The following is a 24063-nucleotide window of genomic DNA, read 5'->3' on the forward strand; positions in this document are numbered from 1 at the left end:
ACCGGGCTTCGGGTGAATTACATCTTCCTCCTTGTCAGTCAGAATGGTGACTGCTGTCAGCTTAGGTCCGTTCACCAATTTTTATCAGCTTTTAGCCTCCTTTGTCAGTGTCCTGCACGGAGCAGCTCGGTTATGCTGCCATCTCCATTCCCGGTTCGGCTCCGCCTCCCAAGGAACAGATTTAAAGGGACATGTAACCCAAACATTTTCTTTCATGATTCTGATAGAGCATATATTTAAACAACTTCCCAATTTACTTCCACTATCTGATTTGCTTAATAGAAATATATTAAAAAGTTGTTTAAAGCTGAATATTCAGTTTTGACTTTACTGTCCCTTTAAGTCCTGCGATAAAGATGGCATGTAATAGGGTGTTATGTATTTGTTTTTTGTTTTTTTAAATTACTGCCTTGTTCCCTTTCTTAATTAGTTTATAAATTGTTGTACATTCGTGTAGCTCAACCAATTCTTTTTTGTTTTTTTAAAGGGACAGTCTAGTCAAAATTAAACTTTAATGATTCAGATAGAACATGCAATTTTAAACAACTTTCACGTTTACTTTTATCATCAAATTTGGTGTGTTCTCTTAGTATTGTTTGTTGAAATCTAAACCTAGATAGGCTCATATGCTAATTTCTAAGTCCTTGAAGGCAGCTTCTTATCTCAATGCATTTTGACAGTTTTTCACAGGTAGACAGTGCTTGTTCAGTTGTGCCATAAAAATAACATTCTGCTCAATCCCGTGGAGTTATTTGAGTCAGCACTGATTGGCTAGAATGCAAGTCTGTCAAAAGAACTAAAATAAGTTAGCAGTCTGCAGAGGCTTAGATACAAGGTAATCACAGAGGTAAAACGTGTATATATACCAATGTTGGTTATGCAAAACTGGGGCATGGATAATAAAGGTATTATCTATTGTTTTAAACTATCAACATTCTGGTGTAAACTGTCCCTTTAAATGCAGTTTTGTGTGCTTTTAAAGTTCATTCTTTGTCAGAATTTTGCTGACCATATTTGCTTACTAATGGTGTTTCCTACTCAGCAAGTTATTAAAGAGACTGTATTTCAGTGTAGAAAATATATCTGAAAGTATTTGGATGATAAATACTTTAAGAAAGAGGTGTGTTTTTTTCCTTGAGGTTTGGAAAAAAAATCAATACATCTAAATCACTGAATATATATCCTTTCAATTAAAAATCCCTTGCAGGTAATTACTTTGTGCAGTTATTTAATGCACACTTATTTTGTTTAAGAGTTGTAGTGCATTGTGAGCATTGTGATTAGAACACTGTTAATTTACATTTATTTTCATCTATCTCTATTAAAAAGAACCATGAAATTAAACCTGTATATTTTACAGCTTAGATGCACATGATGTTTTTTTTCTGTAAAATACCTAACCTTATTTCTCTTGCAAGGTGTATCCAGTCCACGGATTCTTCCATTACTTGTGGGATATTCTCATTCCCTACAGGAAGTGGCAAAGAGAGCACACAGCAGAGCTGTCCATATAGCTCTAGCTCCACCCCCCAGTCATTCTCTTTGCCGGCTCTAAGCACTAGGGTCTCTCTACGGGAGGGTAAAGCGAATGTGGTGTTAGAATTGTAGTTTTATATCTTCAATCAAAAGTTAATTTTTTAATGGTACCGGTTTGTACTATTTACTCTCTGGCAGAAAAAAGACGAAAAATTCTGCTGAGAAGAAGATGATTTTAGCATGTTGTAACTAAAATCCATTGGTGTTCCCACACAGGACTGAGGAGTACCAGAAAACTTCAGTTGGGTGGAACAGTTTGCAGGCTTGACTGCAATGAGGTATGTTCAGTCATTTATTTCTAGACAAGACTGAGATAATGCTAGAAGACTGACAATATCCCTATGTGGAGAGGGTAAGCTATGTTCTGAGACTTAGTAAAGAATTGAATGCTTACATAACAGGGCTAATTATGCTGGTTGACATTTATTCAGGGCAATCGATTATTTGGTTTAAGAAATACTCGTTGGAGACACTTTTAAAGCACTTTGGAGTGTTTTTCTGGGGTTATTAACCACATGGCTAAAATTTATTCACTTAGATGTGATTTTTGTAGGCCTCACAACTCCGGAGTGGAGTGGGAGGGGCCTAATTTCGCGCCTCAGATGCGCAGTTAGAATTGAAAGACAAGTTCCTGCTGCTTCACATGGAGGGTCCTGCTGCTGTTTAAGGGCCTAAAAGAAGCTTTATTCCCCCAAATCTGATCCCTAAGGGCAGGTAGGGCCACAGCTGTTCTGTGGCAAGGTGCTGTAGTCAATTAACCTGTTGTTGGCTTTAGGCTGCTCCGGTTTGGGCATTAAGGGGTTAATCATTCTGTAACTTGTGGTGCAATCTTATTAAGGCTTTAGGTACATACTGTGAAAATTTCAAAAGGATTGCTGCATTTTTCACTGTTTTGTAAAATTGTGTGCTCTTTTTATCTCTTAAAGGCACAGTAACGTTTTTTCAAATTGTGTTTTTTATTTGATTAAAGTGATTTCCAAGCCTGCTTGTGTTTATTACTAGTCTGTTAAACATGTCTGACACTAAGGAAAATCCTTGTTCAATGTGTTTAGAAGCCATGGTGGAACCCCCTCTCAGAATGTGTCCCAATTGCACTAATATGTCTATACACTTTAAAGATCATATTGTTTCACTTAAAAGTGTGGCCCTAGATGATTCTCAGACTGAAGGTAATGAGGATAGTCCGTCTACCTCTCCCCATGTGTCACAACCAGTTACGCCCGCTCAAGCGATGCCTAGTACCTCTAGTGCGTCTGCCCCTATTACATTGCAACAACTAGCGGCAGTCATGGATAATTCCCTTGCGGCCTTTCTATCTAAACTGCCAGTTTTCCCTGCAAAGCGCGATAGCTCTGTTTTAAGAACAGATTATGAGCAGTCTGAAGCTTTGGTAGCCTTATCTGATGTGCCCTCACAACGCTCTGAAGTGGGGGTGAGGGATTTGATGTCTGAGGGAGAAATTTCCAACTCAGGAAAGGTTTCTTATCAGGCAGAGTCAGATACATTGGCGTTTAAATTTAAATTAGAACACCTCTGCGTACTACTCAGGGAGGTATTAGCTACTCTGGATGATTGTGACCCTATGGTGGTCCCAGAGAAATTGTGTAAAATGGACAAGTACCTATAGGTTCCTGTATACACTGAAGCGTTTCCGGTCCCTAAGAGGGTTGCGGATATCGTTACTAGGGAGTGGGATAGACCAGGTGTCCCTTTTGTTCCCCCCACCTATTTTTAAGAAAATGTTCCCCATAACTGACCCCATGCAGGACTTGTGGCAAACGGTCCCTAAGGTAGAGGGGGCTGTTTCTTCATTTGCTAAACGCACAACCATACCAATTGAAGACAGTTGTGCTTTTAAAGACCCTATGGATAAAAAGTTAGAGGGTTTACTTAAGAAAATTTTTGTTCAACAAGGTTTTCTTCTCCAACCTATTGCCTGCATTATTCCTGTAACTACTGCAGCTGCTTTCTGGTTTGAGGCGCTGGAGGACTCGCTCCAGAAGGAGACCTCATACGATGAAATTATGGATAGAATTAAGGCTCTAAAGCTGGCTAATTCTTTTATCACAGATGCCGCTTTGCAATTAGCTAAGTTGGCGGCAAAAAATTCAGGTTTCGCCATTATGGCGCGCAGAGCGCTTTGGCTCAAGTCCTGGTCGGTCGATGTGTCGTCAAAATCCAAATTATTAAATATCCCTTTCAAAGGAAAGACCCTCTTCGGGCCAGAATTGAAAGAGATTATTTCAGAAATCACCGGGGGAAAGGGCCATGCTCTCCCTCAGGACAAGCCCTTTAAGGCTAAAAATAAAGCTAATTTTTGTTCCTTTCGTAATTTCAGGAACGGTCCCGCTTCAGCCTCTTCAGCTGCAAAGCAAGAGGGTAACGCTTCACAGCCCAAGGAAACCTGGAAGCCTTACCAGGGCTGGAACAAGGGTAAACAGGCCAAAAAGCCTGCAGCTGCTACCAAGACAGCATGAAGGGGTAGCCCCCGATCCGGGACCAGATCTAGTAGGGGGCAGACTCTCTCTCTTCGCTCAGGCCTGGGCAAGAGATGTTCACGATCCCTGGGCATTAGAGATTGTTTCCCAGGGATATCTTCTAGAATTCAAAGACTCCCCTCCAAGGGGAAGGTTCCACATTTCTCGTCTGTCTACAGACCAAACAAAGAAAGAGGCGTTCTTACGCTGTGTAGAAGATCAACATACGATGGGATTGATATACCCAGTTCCAATTGCAGAGCAAAGACTGGGTTTTTACTCAAACCTGTTTGTGGTTCCCAAAGAAGGAACTTTCAGACCAATCCTGGATCTAAAAATTCTATACAGATTTCTCAGAGTCCCATCATTCAAGATGGAGACCATTCGGACAATCTTACCTATGATCCAGGAAGGTCATTATATGACTACCGTGGATCTAAAGGATGCGTACCTGCACATTCCTATCCACAAGGAGCATCATCAATTTCTCAGGTTCGCTTTTCTTGACAAGCATTACCAGTTCGTCGCTTTTCCATTCGGGTTAGCCACTGCTCCCAGAATTTTTCACAAAGGTGCTAGGATCCCTCCTGGCGGTTCTAAGACCGCAGGGCATAGCAGTGGCGCCTTATTCAGACGACATCTTAATTCAGGCGCCGTCTTTCCAAAGAACCAAGTCTCACACGGAGATTGTATTGGCCTTTCTGAGGCCTCACAGGGGGAAGGTGAACATCAAAAAGAGTTCTCTATCCCCACTCACAAGGGTTCCCTTCCTAGGAGCTCTGATAGATTCGGTAGAAATGAGAATATTTCTGATGGAGGTCAGAAAGGTAAACTTTTAACTACTTGCCGAGTTCTTCTTTCCATTCCTCGGCCAGCTGTAGCTCAGTGCATGGAGGCAATCGGAGTAATGGTAGCGGCAATGGACATAGTCCTTTTTGCTCGGATACATCTCAGACCATTGCAACTATGCATGCTCAGACAGTGGAATGGGGATTATGCAGATTTGTCTCCTCAAATACAGTTGGACCAAGGGGACCAGAGATTCTCTTCTCTGGTGGTTGTTTCAAGACCACTTGTCTCAGGGAATAAGTTTCCGCAGACCAGAGTGGATCATTGTATCGACCGACGCCAGTCTGTTAGGCTGGGGTGCAGCCTGGGACTTCCTGAAAGCTCATGGCTTATGGTCTCGGGAAGAAGCTCTTCTTCCGATAGACATTTGGGAACTGAGGGCGATATTCAACGCGCTTCAGGCATGGCCTCAACTAGATGCGGACAAATTTATCAGATTTCAGTCGGACAACATCACGACTCTAGCTTACATCAATCATCAAGGGGGAACAAAGAGTTCCCTAGAGATGAAGGAAATAACCAAAATAATCAGGTGGGCGGAGGATCACTCCTGCCACCTCTCAGCAATTCACATCCCAGGAGTAGACAACTGGGAGGCGGATTTTCTGAGTCGTCAGACTTTTCACCCGGGGGAGTGGGAACTCCTCCCGGAGGTGTTTGCCCAGCTGACTCAGCGATGGGGCATTTCAGACTTGGATCTGATGGCATCCCGTCAGAACTCCAAATTCCTCTCTACGGATCCAGGTCCCGGGATCCCAAGGCGGTATTGATAGATGCTCTTGCAGCGCCTTGGTCCTTCAATCTGGCTTATGTCTTTCCACCGTTTCCCCTTCTCCCTCGCCTGGTCGCCAGAAGCAAACAGGAGAAGGCTGCGGTGATTCTGATAGTACCTGCGTCGCCACGCAGGACTTGGTGACTGCTTGGAGATTGAACGCTTAATTCTATCAAAGCGGGGCTTCTCTGAGTCAGTTATAGGTACCCTGATTCAGGCTAGGAAGCCTGTCACCAGGAAAATCTACCATGAGATATGACGCAAATATCTCTGTTGGTGTGAATCCAGGGGTTACTCATGGAGTAAGATTAGGATTCCCAGAATTTTGTCCTTCCTCCAAGAAGGATTTGAGTAAGGGTTATCAGCTAGTTCCTTAAAAGGGCAGATATCTGCTCTGTCTATTTTTTTATTTAAGCGTCTGGCAGAACCAGACGTCCAAGCGTTTACTCAGGCTCTAATCAGAATCAATAGATAGTAATAGTAGATGGCGCTGGTCTATTGAGTGATTTTCTCTAGTAAGTGAAGAGAAAAAAGGCTTGATGCATATATTGAAGCCAATTAATATGGGTGCAGTATACTCACTCCATAAGATGAATCTTTACAGCTGAAAGGGAATGTAGCGTCAGATGGCAAGAGTCCACAGGTTCCTGGAGTCAAATACTGAATTTTCAGGTTTATCCAAAAGTGGACTATAAATGAATAGAGACCCAAATGACAAAAGTATCCAGTGTATAATTGAAAAAATGTAGTAACTTACTCCATAAATAAGGAGATTCCAGCTCAGCACAGCAAAACAAGATCTTGACAATCTTTCAACAAAGGAAAAAAAGTTTTATTTGCTCAACGCGTTTCAACGTATTACACGTCTTTATCAAGAGCATACATTAAAACAAGTAAAACAGGTAAGTAAAAACCAAGTATTGAGTGTGTTTGCTGTGGCTACAGGGCTGGTTTATATACAGGTGAACAATTAGTTCCAATTTCCTGTTGAGCACAGGAAATTGGACTCACAAAAACTTCATAAAATGTTTAATACTATATATATGCATCAATAGTAAACTATTCCTGAGAATAAAAATGAAGAAAAATATATTTTAAAGAAAATCATTAAAAAACCATCAAAGTTTAAAAATAGAGGCTTAGTTTAGTATTGATACGTTATTTAACCAATCAAAACACTTCTTGAATACTTAGACCAATGAACAGACAGTAGTATAAAGTCCTCAATCAAGTAGTCCGTTGTGTAACAGTTCCTTTTCAGGTCCGATCTGTGGTCATATGCTTCTCTTGTCCAATCAGAGGACGGCTGTAATCCAAGGGTTTTACTTTTTAATGTATGCTCTTGATAAAGACGTGTAATACGTTGAAACGCGTTGAGCAAATAAAACCTTTTATCCTTTGTTGAAAGATTGTCAAGATCTTGTTTTGCTGTGCTGAGCTGGAATCTCCTTATTTATGGAGTAAGTTACTACATTTTTTCAATTATACACTGGATACTTTTGTCATTTGGGTCTCTATTCATTTATAGTCCACTTTTGGATAAACCTGAAAATTCAGTATTTGACTCCAGGAACCTGTGGACTCTTGCCATCTGACGCTACGTTCCCTTTCAGCTGTAAAGATTCATCTTATGGAGTGAGTATACTGCACCCATATTAATTGGCTTTAATATATGCATCAAGCCTTTTTTCTCTTCACTTACTAGAGAAAATCATTCAATAGACCAGCGCCATCTACTACTACTATCTATCTATACACAGTCACCAGGGAGAGACTGCAAGAAGGCTGCGGTCTGACCTAAAGGAGAGTTCATTTGTACAGAATATTGTGTGTTTTTTTCCATCTTGCACCTCTGTATATTGTTTTCCTTTTTCTAATCAGAATCAAGCCTGTCTATAAACCTATGGCTCCGCCATGGAGTCTAAATCTAGTTCTTTCAAGTTATTCAAGGGGTTCCGTTTGAACCCTTACATTCCAGAGATATTAAGTGGTTATTATGGGAAGGTTTGTTTTTGGTAACTATCTCTTCTGCTTGAAGAGTCTCAAAATTTTGTGCCTTACAGTGTGATTTGCCTTACCTGGTGTTCCATGCAGATAAGGTAGTTTTGCGTACCAATCCTGTTTTTCTTCCTAAGGTTGTTTTTAACAAGAAACATCAACCAGGAAATTGTTGTTCCTTCTTTAAGGAAGGAACGTTTGTTACATAATATTGATGAAGTTCGTACTTTAAGTTTTTACTTACAAGCTACTAAGGATTCAGACAAACATCTTCCTTGTTTGTTGTCTATTCTGGTAAGAGGAGAGGTCAGAAAGCGACTGCTACCTCTCTTTCCTTTTGGCTGAAAAGAATCATCCATTTGGCCTATGAGACTGCTGGCCAGCAGCCTCCTTACATAATTACTGCTCATTTTACCAGAGCAGTGGCTTCCACGTTTGCTTTTAAAAATGAGGTTTCTGTGGAACAGATTCGTAAGGCAGCGACTTGGTCCTCACTGTATACTTTTCCAAATTTTCCAAATTCGATACTTTTGTTTCTTCGGAGGCTATTTTTGGGAGAAAGGTTTTACAAGCAGTGGTGCCTTCCATTTTAAACGGTACCTGTCTTGTTCCCTCCCTTCATCCGTGTCCTAAAGCTTTGGTATTGGTATCCCACAAGTAATGGATGAATCAGTGGACTGGATACACCTTGCAAGAGAAAACAGAATTTATGCTTACCTGATAAATTACTTTCTCTTGTGGTGTATCCAGTCCACGGCCCGCCCTGGCAATTAAGTCAGGTAAATATTTTTTTGTTTAAATTACAGTCACCACTGCACCCTATGGTTTTTCCTTTTTCTTCCTAACCTTTGGTCGAATGACTGGGGGGTGGAGCTAGAGGGGGAGCTATATGGACAGCTTTGCTGTGTGCTCTCTTTGCCACTTCGTGTAGGGAATGTAGAGCATTGGGCACGTAAAATAACACTGCTATTCAAATTTAGGGCAGCTCTAAGTATAGCGCCCCCCCACAGCCCACTATAATTTCCTTTATGTAGAGGTTCATTTAAATTTAGTGTTGTATTTATTATAATTAGACTGTAGTCCTAAAATATCAGGTATTCAACTTAAAGGGACACTGACCCCAAAATTTTTATTTTGTGATTCAGATAGAGCATGGAATTTTAAGCAACTTTCTAATTTACTCCTATTATCAATGTTTCTTCTTTATCTTGCTATCTTTATATGAAAAAAGAAGGCATCTAAGCTTTTTTCTTGGTTCAGAACTCTGGACATCAGTTTTTGATTGGTGGATGAATTTATCCACCAATCAGCAAGGACAACCTAGGTTGTTCACCAAAAATGGGCTGGCATCTAAACTTACATTCTAGCATTTCAAATAAAGATACCAAGAGAATAAAGAACATTTGATAATAGGAGTAAATTAGAAAGTTGCTTAAAATGTCATGCTCTATCTGAATCACAAAAGAAAAAATTTGGGTACAGTGTCCCTTTAAATCTTGTGGTTTGTAGTTGATGCTCTGTTGAAATTTACCGAGATCCTATCTATAGTCTGAGCATGTTACAAAATGAATAGCCATCACTCATCTGCCAGAAGAGGAACACTTCTGGCAGAGTTTAAACTCTGTCATTAATTGCTCTGTCTTAACATGCTCGATTTTCCGCATCATTTGCACTGGCTGTTTATAAGTATTCAGTAGGGAGAGAGAAAATGTCATCAAACATTTTTTTCAGATATGTTTATGTGATGACAACCCTCTTTCAGGGTATGCAGAGCCTTTAACCGTGCAGACAAACTGCTATTTGTTGTTTAACAGTTACATTTTGGGAAGTTACGGTTTGGCCGGTGATGGCTGCTACATTAACCATGTGACTGTCAGAAAGGTCGTCCATGTTTAAGGATGTTTGGTAACATGAGGGTTTCTACCAGTTCGTATTCAGAGAGTAAAAAGGAGGATTACACAAATTAACATTCAATTTAATCACCAAATAACCAATTTGACATAATCCTATATTCTCTTTATAACTTGTATTAAACTAGAACAGCCACAGCATTTTCCTTTCCAGGTGCATCTCCACCCATAATTTGTTACTTTATAATGTGCTCATGATGATGCAATAATGATGTAATAACATTAAAGGGACATTCTAATCCAAACACCTACATTTGTCATTATTTTTTATGTTAGAAATTTGAGCTTACCATGTGTTTAAACCCTGCTAGGACACAGGGTTAGTCAACCATGAGCCACAGTCAAACAACCCACCAATTCCCAACCTTGTTCTTCACAGAAGCTGCAAGACTAATTAAAGGGACAGTAAGCTAAATTTTTTTTATTGTTTATAAAGATAGATAATTCCTTTATTACCCATATTCCTGTTTTGCACAGCCAACACTGTTATACTAATATACTTTTAACCTCTGTGATTTCCTTGTATATAAGCATCTTCTGACAGCCCCCTGATCACATGACTTTTTGTTTATTATCTATTGACTTGCATTTTAGCTGTTTTGTGCAGAACCCATGGGCGTGAGCACAATGTTATCTATACGGCTCACATGAACTAGCAGTTTTGAAAAGCAAACAAAAAAGCATGACTGTTTGTAGTTGCTTAAAAACAGCCAGAAGTTTAGAGGTTTCATTGTTATAAAGTATATTAATATATCAATGTTGGTTGTGCAAAGCTGGGGAATGGGTAGTTAAAGGGACACTGTAATCAAAATTCTTCTTTCGTGATTCAGATAGAGCATGAAATTTTAAGCAACTTTCTAATTTACTCCTATTATCAAATTTTCTTCATTCTCTTGGTATCGTTATTTGTAATGCAAGAATGTAAGTTTAGATGCCGGCCCATTTTTGGTGAACAACCTGGGTTGTCCTTGCTGATTGGTGGATAAATTCATCCACCAATAAAAAAGTGCTGTCCAGAGTACTAAAACCAAAAAAAAGCTTTTTTAAATAATGATAGCAAGAGAACGAAGAAAAATTTAAAATTGGAGTAAATTAGAAAGTTGCTTAAAATTGCATGCTCTTTCTGACTTACAAAAGAAAAATTTGGGTACAGTGTCCCTTTAAAGGCGTTATCTAACTTTTTAAACAATAACAATTTTCATGTTGACTGTCCCTTTAATGTGTGTTATTTTTGCATTATAATTTCCCTTTATAGGTTTCTTTGCATATTTTACCTAATACTTAAAAAGTTGTTCATTTGGTCATTTTACATGTTTGCTTCCACCTGCAGGTAGTGTATGGCACAATCTTAGCCATTAAAGCTAATAGGGTGTATTTTGTTTTTCAGTGAAACAGGAGAATCAAAGCTTCACCCCAGTTTGTTCCTTTTGCTTCTGATCCTAAGCAAACTGTACCCCTCTCCAATGGATGGTACCTATTCTGCTCTCAGTATGAGCCCGTTTATCCCATTTATTTTGAGGTAACATTTATGTTTTTATTACATGAACAAATAGACAGTAGAGTCTGTAGGCACTAAGGACTTTGTGTCCTTTGGGAGATGATAATCAGTTTATAATATGAAAGAAAAGAGAAGTATAATTCATACATTTGTATCCCTTTATTAGTGTATGATGGGTTAGTATTGTTTTAAAATACAAAGAACTTTCAGATAACATTCTGTATAAAAAGATATCTATTTTATAACAGTACATAAAGTACCATTAAACTCATGTTTGATTATTTAAAGTATAACATTGTTGCACATATGCGTTATTTATTTTGCTGTAAAATAAATCTGAAAATGGTACTTGTTCCACGTTCACCCAGGGACGCTTGGATTAATATTGATATCTAATTTTCTGTGAACTTGTGTTTACCAACCCCCTTCCTCCCTCTCCTTGTCCCTAGTCATTTGCTCTTTTAAGGTGAGTTATCAGTTTTGTATCAACAATCAGGAGAAGCATTCTTTGCAAAAGCAGTGGGTAATTTAGGTGTGAATGTTATTATGTTTCTGTAAATATATTAATATTTAGTTATTAGATGGAGATTAGAAAGGAATATATATTATGTCAGTATATTTATGAAAATCTTAGCAGTGCTATCCAAATAATATATATAAGTTTATGGCAGGGTTATAAACACAATACAAAGAAATAGAAACCCTTATCAACCATGCACCTACTAGACCATACAATTAATATAAATATCTGAATTCTTTTATTTAGTTAATATCCATAAACATATTGAACTATATTTGCAGTAAAAGGAAATTAAATAAAAGTTTATATGCGTTAAAACCAACTCTTAAGATATGCTATTCTTCTTACAAAACCCAGAACAATATACCTTCACAATTCAGCCTTATTTATTTAACACAATGGGACTAAAAATCTTTAACATCCAAGCAATACAATTCTAAACAGTGTTTATAAAACAATAGGATAAAATATATATTCTGCTATTTAACTGCAATTTATCCTAATACAAAATTAACCGACAATATCAGAACTTGTATAGATGAGTTACTTAGCCAATTCAGACACAGATTTGAACAAAACCTAGGCTTATAACTACCAATTTAAAATACAATATACTTCACCAATTTTGAACCAATTCGTAGCGGTCTTTAGGTCATCTCATTTGAAAGAAGGTTTTTGCAGAAATCAAGGATAAGTTTTAAGCTCCTTGCTGAAGTGAACTTTTTTTTTTTTTTCAGGTATATCGCAGCCAAAATCAGATCACTAATTTTCAACAAGTTACAGACAACTCTCTCTTGTGCATTCAACACTCCCATTATATAATCATTGATGACATCATGTGGGTGGCACTACGGGAGCTGACCTTCCCATTGGTTATCTGGGAAGTCTAAATCGGATTGGCCCTTGGAAATTTCATTTTTAACAGCCAGAAAGAACCTTCTGGCTGTAGTTCTCGCAACATAACACCAGGTGGCAGCATACAGTACAACATAGCAATACAATACAGCATTTCTGACATTTTTAAGCAAGTTAATTTTTTTTTTTTATAAAATGGTTATTTAATCAGATCACACTCTCTGCATTAATCATATATAACCCCAATTACAGATGGTTAATATTAGGTTATTTTTTTTTATTATTCTGATACCAAATATGTTATATTATTAACATTTTATTATATTAAGGTAATTTAACACTGCTAATTATTAGCTTAAAATGCATTATAATTTTATCAGTATTCTGGCATTTACATGTGAATAATAGCTTATTTTTAATTCAGTATTGTACTGTATTCCAAGTGAATCCTGTCTATGTAGATCTGAAATAAGAAAATAAATGTTAATAATCACTTCTCTTCAGGTTCATAAACATCTATTCATGTTTTTAAACACACAGAGGCTAAGTAAGATCTTTTGTGTTTTCAAAACATATACATCATTTCTATGTATATCTGAATTTATTTCCTATATAAATATCCCCTGCAGCAATCATCCACCTAATACAATGTGCTTAATTTTAATATATATATATCATGAATCATACTGTAAGTCATTTGTCTTCACTGTATTATCCTAACATTCTAACTTTTCAGTAACTTCAGTTGCCAGACTTTTTGTCTCATACTCACCACATGGGGTCAATCCATGAGGAGTTGTAAGAGTCTTTAAAACAGCATATTTCCTGTTTAGCCAGCAGTGCAGATGAGTATTTGATTTTATTTGTGTCACCTTCCCCCAAGAGGGGTTTTTGCAGTAAGTCTTCAAATAGAGATTCAGTGAGATAGAACTGTTGTATCACACGTGTCAAATTCCAAAGGGGTCCTTGAACACATTCTTTTCTCACCTCACCAAATGTTCTGAGGTTATAAAAATCTGCATATATAGTCAAATGAATAGGGTCACTGAGCTATTTCCTTTAGAAAAGAAATGTTTGTGTTTCAAAAAGGCTCTACTGATCGTCAATCCTGATAGACGTGTATTAGAAGCTGTGTTCAACAAACTCATGTTTAATTAATCCTGAGTTCTCATCTAACATATACAGTGTATAAAATATACATATATATATATATATATATATATATATGTACACATATGTAATATTCATCATAATATTCATATACTCTGACATAAATCCCCCTTCCAACTTCAAATAGATGTAGGACACATGTATTTGAATTGGCTTAAAGTCAGTGGTATTTGATGAGGATCAACCGTATACCTCATAGACAGTCTCTTATGAAGAAAGTTTGTTATTTTGAGCTTTCATGTTTATCAGTTAGGCATCTTTAAATTACAGTATGTCTTTAGTGCATTTGGGGATATGACACTTCATTCTCCCTCTATGACTTGTAGTTGGGACCTGGGATGACATGCCCGCAGTTGATTTATATGTACCCATTTATCTATGAAACCTTCATTTTTGGGGATCCGTATTTTATAGGCCACTGGAGATATTTTGTCAGTAATGACAAAAGGACCTTTCCATGAGGGAAGAAATTTCTTCTCCCTAACCTGATCTCTTCCAAAGTTATAAAGATAAACTTTATCATTTATTTCATATTCCTTTTTGGATGTTTTGAGATCATAATAGGTTTTAGTGGCAGTTGCGGCTCTTTCTAAATTCCTTTGAGCAAATGCAAAGGCATGTTGCAGGTGTCTCCTTAGGTTTTCCACATATTGATGTGTATTGGCAGCGTTTATCAAATTTTGGTCTGATGTACGGTACAGCAGATGCTGAGGTAGAACCATTCTTCTACCAGTCATCAGCTCAAAAGGTGACATCTTGGTAGCACTACTTGGAGTTGCTCTTAATGCCATTAAGACTAGAGGTAGTTTTATATCCCAGTCTTTACCTGTTTCACTCACAAACTTTTTGAGGATTTTAACAATGGATTGGTTGTAACGCTCTACACCACCACCTGAGGCAGCTCTATAAGCAATATGGAGCTTTCTTTTAACCCCTAGTATTTTCCACATTTTTGTCATCACTTCGCTAGTGAAGTGGGTCCCCCGATCTGATTCGATTCTTTGGGGCAAACCAAATCTGGAAAATACATGGTTGATGAGCAATGCTGCACATGTTTCAGCACTATTGTTAGGTGCACTAATGCACTCTACCCATTTAGTGAACAGGCATGTCACTGTTAACATGTACTTGTTACCTCTTGATGACCTTGTTACCGGACCAATAAAATCAATTTGTATATCTGACCATGGCATTACCATCCCCCTTTTCTGCAATGGCGCTCTATGCGTTGGGGCAGTGGGTTGGAACTGTGGACAGATTAAACACCCTTGACAGTAGGTTTGAACATCTTTCAACATGTGTGGCCAAAAAGCGTAGTCACGCAATATTTCGTACGTGAGTTTGGCACCGCGATGACCAGATGTGGGAGCATCATGGGCATGTTGAAGCATTAGACCTCTGAACTTGGTGGGTACTACCCACTGTTGGATGCCAGTTTTGGAGGTTCTAATTAACAAACCATCCTGTAATTTGAATTGTGATTTAGATTTTATTAAGATTCTCAGATCTTCTTTGCCAATATAATCATCTTTTGAGATGGGGTTGCTTTCAGGATCTTCTATGTGTTTATAGAAGATGCCTACAATGGGGTCTTCTTTTTGACTAGTGATCAGGTCCTCACTAGGAGAATCCTGACTCCATTGTACCAAGTTAGGCTCACTCTGTTGTTTTGCCTGGTTTCTGGTAATGGCTTCTACCTGAATTGCACCCATTAAGTGGTCAATATTAAGGAGTTCTCCAGTTATGGCTCCTTGTTTGGCTAATGAGTCCGCAAGGTCATTGCCTTCCTTATCAGGACCTAAAACTCTGGAATGACCCTTGGTCTTTTTCCAGTGTATGGTTAAATCATTGGATACTACCAGATTATCAATCTCGCAGAACAATTTGCCATGCTTGACTGGTTTGTTATTGCTTTTCTGCATGCCATTTCTTTTCCAAGTTGGCAGGTATTCAACAAAACTGTCACGCACATAATTTGAGTCAGTTATGATCACAAATTCATGAATACCATGTTCAATAGCCATTTCAATGGTTTTGAAAACAGCAGTTAGTTCTGCAACTTGACTGGATCTTGGTCCAATGTTGAAACCTACAGATATATTTGAGAATCCGTTTGCCCCACTTATACCAATGCCAGCGACTAATCTGCGCTCATTATCAATAGTGGCATGGTAAGAACAACCATCAACATATACCCAAGGTAATGTTTGACAATGGTCCTCATTGTACATTTTATATGGGGAAAGCAATTGTTCTTCCAGAAAATCATCTTCTGATAATTCTTCCCCAGGATCTCTAGCAGTACAGTCGTGGAGCTCAGCAAGCCCTTGCGCGACTGGATTCTTTTTATTCTGCTTGTAGCGAATTTCTAAGGGCCAGCCTTGTAAGGAAAGAGTCCACGCTGTTATGCGGCTATTAGACAAATTCCCATCTCTTATTCTCTCACTTTGCAAATATAGCAAAGGCTGGTGGGCCGTTTCTACAATAATTTTCTCGCCCTGTATATAGCTGCGGAAATTTTGTAGAGCCCATACAGTAGATAAGAGGGCTTTTTCGCAATCGTTAAACTTTATTTCTACTGGGGATAGATTTTTGCTCGCATAAGCAATGGCTTTGTTCAAATTATCATGCTTTTGGTATAACACAGCACTCATGCTTACATCTGTGTACCCTGTTTCTAAGTAGAAAGGTTTACCACCTTCAGGGTACACTAAGCAAGGTGCTTGAGTGAGTTTTCTCTTCAGCTCTCTGATGGCTGTCTCTTGAGACTCACTCCAGTGCCATTTCACATCTTTCTTCAGAAGAAGTAGTAGTGGTTTAGTTAATTCCGCATAATTATCAATGAATTTGCGAGAATAATTTGTCATACCCAGGAATGATCTCAATTCCTTTAAGTTAGTTGGGTTTTTAGAATTCACTATCGCTTCTACCTTTTTCTTCTGGGGATTTAATCCGTCAGAAGTAACTTCATGTCCCAAGAAGTTTACACGAGTGCGGCACCATTGAGCTTTTTGCAGGGATAATTTGACACCTGCCCTTTTAAGTTGGCTGAGGACGTGTTTAAGCTCTGCGATGTGTTTTTCAAAGTCTGTGCTTTTGATTAAAACATCATCAACATAAGATAAGGTCCCCCTTTCCAGTGCGTCAGGCATAGCCTTATGCATGAATACAGCAAATTCATGTCCAGAATTTATGTATCCAAATGGAAGTCTCTGGAATGCATACTGAACCTTTTGGAAGGAGAATGCTAGCTTATATTGGTCCTCTTCATGTACCTTTATGGTCCAATATCCCTGTGCACAATCAATGGCAGTGAATATTTTGGATCCCTGCATTTGTGCTAGGCACTGGTCAATGTATGGTACAGGCCAGCCAGACATGTATACTCGTTTGTTTAGCTGTCTTAAGTCAGCACACAAACGCCATTGTCCATTGGGCTTAAGGACACCTAGAATAGGATTATTATAAGAGCTGTGCACCTGTCTGATAATACCTCTTTCTTCCAAATTCCTTATGATCTCTGCAAGAGAATCATATGAGGCTAAGGGAAGTCTGTATTGTTTGACAAATACAGGTGGTGCATCGGGATCTGTTTGTATTCTTGCAATGTGCAAGTCTGTAGTACCACAGTCATAAGAATCCTTAGCAAAAATATCCTTGTACTCCATCAGGAGTTCTCGCAGCTGTTGGCGTTCATCATCGCTGGAACAGCCATTAGCTAAGGATATTTGCTCTTCGACTATTTGCTGAAATCCTGGAAAGATTTCAGGCTGTCCTATTTCATAGGCTTCTTCCAGTCTAGAGGTGAGATCCCCTTGATTATAATTTACATTGCTCCCATGACTCTGGGTATTGGGGTAATCTTGCTGTTTGATTGGCTGATCAAACACTAGAGAGGCTTCTTCAATTTTACAGATGCCTTCCTCTGAGCTGAAGGGATAAATAGACTGAATATTAAATAGACCCTCTGGCATAGATGCAAAGGATTGTTCTATTAATTGTTCTTCAGTTAGGTATCCTTCAGGTATTAGCCCAATTACATTATTCTGGAATCCAAAAGTGTAATAACTTGATTCCAGTGCATATCCTATGGTAGTTCCCTTGGATAATGTTATATCCTGTGGGGTCATGTTATGCACAATAATATGTATTGGAACAGTTCCAATATTCACCATAGGAGTGTAAGTCACTGTGACACCCAGATTTTGTATTCTATGGGAGAGGCAAATCAGTGTTTCAGAAGTTTTTAATTTCTGACCTCTCTTTACCTGTAAGGGTAAAAGAAATTTATCAGCCCCAGCAGGAATTATAACATCGCTAGATACCTGCATATTCACAGCATATGGCAATTGCTGGTTTGATTTCAGGGCTGCATTTTCATCCTGAAATACTTCAGGGTCCCCCTTTAACCTGCTCCAGAGGCAAGAATTAATCAAATCTATTTGTATGGCATATCTATGTAAGATATCATTGCCAATGTATATTTGATTATGGGGAGTATATAAAACTAAAAACAGGTGCTTCACTGACTTATTACCAATAGAGATAGATAATAAGCACTTAGCTGTGATGTTATAGCTTTCAGACCTGTCATCCAGGCCGTTGACACAGTGGTCTTGGGGAGAAAGATATTTAATCACTTTAGGTTCAGCTATTTGCGCTAATAAACCTTCGCTTATATAGCTAGCTTCCTGTTTTAAATTTATTTTAGCATACTTGGTTTTACCAAGGTCATGCACTTGTATAGGGATAAATAGATCCTCTTTAACTCTCTCAATCCCTGTGAGGTATTGAGTGTGGCCTCCCCCCTTAGGGATTTTATGATCCCCCTTGTGGAGTGCTATGGTTAATACATCGCCATCTAGGGAAATATTCGCTATCTTTCCAGGCGATATTTTAAAAGTATTACCATCAGAGCCACTAAAAGGAGTCTGATCATCTATTTGTAGAATAGTGATTTCAGGTGTAGGGTTATTCCTGAAATGAATCTCCACAGCATCTGGTTTCTCTTCCACCACGTGACAGCTATGTCGGGCGCGAGATGTACCAGATTTTTCATAATTGATAGGCCGTTTAACTTGCGACCAAATTACATTATTTATGCAATCAATTATGGTGCTTAATCGTTTCAGGAGATCACTACCAATAATTAAACGATCAGTTGGCAGATCCACTATAATGACAGGGTGTCTTATGACCCTGTTCCCCAATTTAAATTTTAACCAGGCAGTACCGTAGACTTTTAGGGAGTCACCCCCAACACCTATTAGAGAACCGTCAAATTCTTTTATTTTAGGTTTGTGGGGTGTTAGCTCATTTAGCTGTGTGTAGTACCTGTGGGATAAGATAGTTGCCTGTGACCCAGTGTCAAGTAATCCCCTGATAGGGTTGGAGACTGAATCTTGCAGCTCAACTAGTACATAATATCTTCCTGCAGTTTCTAACATTTCACACATAAAATTTGCATTCTTGTACATCTGTGGGCTTCGCCACGTTTTACCTGAATTCGCTGTGTCATTCGATGCAGAGGAACCTTCATACCTACCTGTTTCCTCTATGACAGGGTTGGTTGGATTCTTTTGTACTGCATCTGTGGAGATAAGGTTAGGAGAGAGCTGCAAGGGAAGAGATTTGTTAACTTTTCCCGGATGAGGTTGCTTGTCATCACGGCCAAATCGTCCGTTTCCGGTCTGTGGGGAGATAACATGATTAGTATCATTGATATTTATTATTACAGTTTGTATATCTCTACCCTCCCCTTCAGGTGATACTGCAGTATTTATGACTGTGCCTGTGGTCCACTGCTGACCACTGGCTGTACCCCTAAAAAAGTATTGTTCGGTTGCTGAGCCGTAGATTTTTGACTCATATTAGCGATTTGTTCGCTCAACCGATTTAATTGGGTAAACAGCATATCTACCTGATTGTACAAGTTACCTCTACCCCTGGGCCTATCTCTTGGTGCCCCATTGTACTGATTCCTGGACCATTGGGTTCCCTCAGAATCAGGGCCACTATTTCTATTCTGGCGTGGTTGCCCCTGGGGTTCAGCTTGTTCAGCATTAGTACTTTGGGGAGCATTATATACCTGGGGTGTCTGGTTACCCTGAGAATATCTTCGCCGTCTATTGTATCTACCCTTGCGCGGATACCAATTATTTGGTGAGTATTCTCTTTGTGAGTAATTATTCACCTGATTATGTCCCCCACTTTGGTTATAGTCTCCCTGCGCCTCAACCTGTGTAGGGGGAGGGGCAGAATTAAACCTCTGTGGAGATGGCCTGTTTTGACTGGCCACCTCTGCATAAGTCCTCTTGTTAGACTCCAAATTGAGGGGGCTAGGTGACACCCTAGTTTCTGCCACAATTTTGGGTTTTGACTCCTTTTTAACCCCCTGCTCACTGGACTGCTGAATAGAGTATAACTTCGTACTCTCTTTGATCAGCCATTCCAATGAGCAGTCCTCATCAAAATCTCTAGCTAAGTTGATTTTGATGGGTGTAGGCAATGCTTCAAAAAATAAATTTACAAATTCTGAGCCATCAAATCTGGGATTATCTTCAGCCATACTGTACGCATTTTTCAATACAGAAAGGAATTCGACTGGACTCTGATTTGCACGACACTTTAAACCATATACCGCTATTTTCGCGGCAGTTTTAGTGCGATATTGCCCAAATTCTTTTCTGCATTGTTGTTTTACCCCATTCCAGGAATGAATATTCATATCCTTTAGTGAAACAAAGAATTTGTGATGCTTACTGTCAAATACCCAAGGCAGAAATTCAATTTTCAATTTCTCACTTGTAACATTCATTATAGCTAACGCATTTTCAAAAGCCTGTAAATGATCAATTACAGATGTTGTTCCCTTATTGGAGAATATGGGTACTGCGCGTTGTACGAAGGTGATTATTTTATGGGAATCATAGACTTTATCAGACTTATTTTGGGATTCTCTGTTAGAGTTTCCCTCCCCCGCATCAGCTGCGCTACAGCTGTCCTCTGGATTTACATCCTGAGGGGATTGTCTATTTGGGAAATCTACTTCTGACCCGTTAGGGGTCATTTGTCTATGTTGTTCTATATATTTTCGTACCTCGTCCCTGACGCGTTCGCTAAAGGAGTTAGCATTATCTGTATTATTCTCACTGCTAATATAGGGGTTTTCATTATGGCGATATGACCTTTTTAAATCGCTTAATTCTCTCTGGCTTTGCGCAAGCTGTTTATTTAAATCTTGTATCTGCGCGATTAAGTCCATATTGTGCTTATCTAAGGTGGCTAGGTTTTGGGCAAATTCATCCATTTTATTTTTGGCTATTTTTAAACCCTCTTCGCGTCTGCGTGAGGAACGAATACTATTTTCTAGCTCCTGTATTTGCAATCGTTTGTCTGTGACACAAAACGACATTTCGTCAATTATGCATATTAAAAGGGGCCAAGATTTTAGTATTAGTTCTTCTCGCTTTTTGGGATCTTTGCATTGATTAATCATTAATAATTCCTGGAAGAATTCATTCTCTTCATTCCACATATTATTATTAACGGTAATATTTTTAGCCCTAGTTTCAAGCGTATCCATAAAATCATTTAATTCACCCGCAATATTAAACTTCCCTTTAAGGTAACTTAAGATATCTTTCTTAAGGACCTGACCTTTAGTAATAGGTATGGTTATGGGACCATTTTCATTGCTATGTATAGAATTAAATGAGTCACTTCTGGCTACGGACATTATTATATTGGTTTAGTACTTAGTTAAACTAAAACGCTAATACAATTTTTGCCAATAAAAAGAGAGAAGGAAAATTTTTATATTTCAAAAAAAAAAAAAAAAATATTATTAATTTTGAAATATGAAAAATTAATATTCCAAAATATGAGAAATTAATATTTTTGATTAACTTTGAAAATATGAAAAATCAATATTTTTGATTAATTTTGAAATATGAAAAATTAATATTTTTATTAATTTTTCAAAATTAATCTTTAATAATATTTCAAGATATTAATGTCAATCTCGAAATATGAAAATTAATATTTCAACTTTTCAAAAAAAAAATTATATCTTCAAAATATTAATATCGAAATATGAATTTTTTTTTTTTTTTCTCTTTTATAATAATTTCTATTTACTTACAAATATATTATATCAATTATGATGGAATATTAATAAATCTCAGAAAAAGTGCCTCCAATTATTATGTCAGTATATTTATGAAAATCTTAGCAGTGCTATCCAAATAATATATATAAGTTTATGGCAGGGTTATAAACACAATACAAAGAAATAGAAACCCTTATCAACCATGCACCTACTAGACCATACAATTAATATAAATATCTGAATTCTTTTATTTAGTTAATATCCATAAACATATTGAACTATATTTGCAGTAAAAGGAAATTAAATAAAAGTTTATATGCGTTAAAACCAACTCTTAAGATATGCTATTCTTCTTACAAAACCCAGAACAATATACCTTCACAATTCAGCCTTATTTATTTAACACAATGGGACTAAAAATCTTTAACATCCAAGCAATACAATTCTAAACAGTGTTTATAAAACAATAGGATAAAATATATATTCTGCTATTTAACTGCAATTTATCCTAATACAAAATTAACCGACAATATCAGAACTTGTATAGATGAGTTACTTAGCCAATTCAGACACAGATTTGAACAAAACCTAGGCTTATAACTACCAATTTAAAATACAATATACTTCACCAATTTTGAACCAATTCGTAGCGGTCTTTAGGTCATCTCATTTGAAAGAAGGTTTTTGCAGAAATCAAGGATAAGTTTTAAGCTCCTTGCTGAAGTGAACTTTTTTTTTTTTTTCAGGTATATCGCAGCCAAAATCAGATCACTAATTTTCAACAAGTTACAGACAACTCTCTCTTGTGCATTCAACACTCCCATTATATAATCATTGATGACATCATGTGGGTGGCACTACGGGAGCTGACCTTCCCATTGGTTATCTGGGAAGTCTAAATCGGATTGGCCCTTGGAAATTTCATTTTTAACAGCCAGAAAGAACCTTCTGGCTGTAGTTCTCGCAACATAACACCAGGTGGCAGCATACAGTACAACATAGCAATACAATACAGCATTTCTGACATTTTTAAGCAAGTTAATTTTTTTTTTTTATAAAATGGTTATTTAATCAGATCACACTCTCTGCATTAATCATATATAACCCCAATTACAGATGGTTAATATTAGGTTATTTTTTTTTATTATTCTGATACCAAATATGTTATATTATTAACATTTTATTATATTAAGGTAATTTAACACTGCTAATTATTAGCTTAAAATGCATTATAATTTTATCAGTATTCTGGCATTTACATGTGAATAATAGCTTATTTTTAATTCAGTATTGTACTGTATTCCAAGTGAATCCTGTCTATGTAGATCTGAAATAAGAAAATAAATGTTAATAATCACTTCTCTTCAGGTTCATAAACATCTATTCATGTTTTTAAACACACAGAGGCTAAGTAAGATCTTTTGTGTTTTCAAAACATATACATCATTTCTATGTATATCTGAATTTATTTCCTATATAAATATCCCCTGCAGCAATCATCCACCTAATACAATGTGCTTAATTTTAATATATATATATCATGAATCATACTGTAAGTCATTTGTCTTCACTGTATTATCCTAACATTCTAACTTTTCAGTAACTTCAGTTGCCAGACTTTTTGTCTCATACTCACCACATGGGGTCAATCCATGAGGAGTTGTAAGAGTCTTTAAAACAGCATATTTCCTGTTTAGCCAGCAGTGCAGATGAGTATTTGATTTTATTTGTGTCACCTTCCCCCAAGAGGGGTTTTTGCAGTAAGTCTTCAAATAGAGATTCAGTGAGATAGAACTGTTGTATCACACGTGTCAAATTCCAAAGGGGTCCTTGAACACATTCTTTTCTCACCTCACCAAATGTTCTGAGGTTATAAAAATCTGCATATATAGTCAAATGAATAGGGTCACTGAGCTATTTCCTTTAGAAAAGAAATGTTTGTGTTTCAAAAAGGCTCTACTGATCGTCAATCCTGATAGACGTGTATTAGAAGCTGTGTTCAACAAACTCATGTTTAATTAATCCTGAGTTCTCATCTAACATATACAGTGTATAAAATATACATATATATATATATATATATATATATATGTACACATATGTAATATTCATCATAATATTCATATACTCTGACAGTTTGTTTAAATGCCCATTTTATAAATTATTATTGATTAACTAAGCTGAATCAGTGCTAAACCACCTTAAAGGGGTGGGGTGGGGGGAGAGTTCTCTCCTTAAATGCACATGTGCAAACTATAGTTTATAATACTATATATGTTTATTTGTTTATGATTGATTAGCATGGGTCCTTTTGTTCTGGGGGACAGGGAAAGCAGTTAAAAACTTGAAACAATATGCTAATTTGACA

The 24063-nt window shown here is 37.5% G+C and overlaps 1 protein-coding gene across 2 annotated transcripts in view; it reads left to right on the forward strand.

Annotated features, from left to right (window-relative positions):
- THADA (THADA armadillo repeat containing) overlaps positions 1 to 24063 on the forward strand; it is a 1857831-nt gene that overhangs the window by 923305 nt on the left and 910463 nt on the right. For both annotated transcript variants that reach the window (XM_053712286.1, XM_053712287.1), the window contains exon 28: positions 10930 to 11061. In XM_053712286.1, coding sequence (XP_053568261.1) covers positions 10930 to 11061 — 132 coding nt within the window. The remainder of the gene's footprint in view (positions 1 to 10929; positions 11062 to 24063) is intronic.

The sequence above is a fragment of the Bombina bombina genome, chromosome 4 (genome assembly GCF_027579735.1).
Source record: "Bombina bombina isolate aBomBom1 chromosome 4, aBomBom1.pri, whole genome shotgun sequence".
Lineage (NCBI taxonomy): Eukaryota > Metazoa > Chordata > Amphibia > Anura > Bombinatoridae > Bombina > Bombina bombina.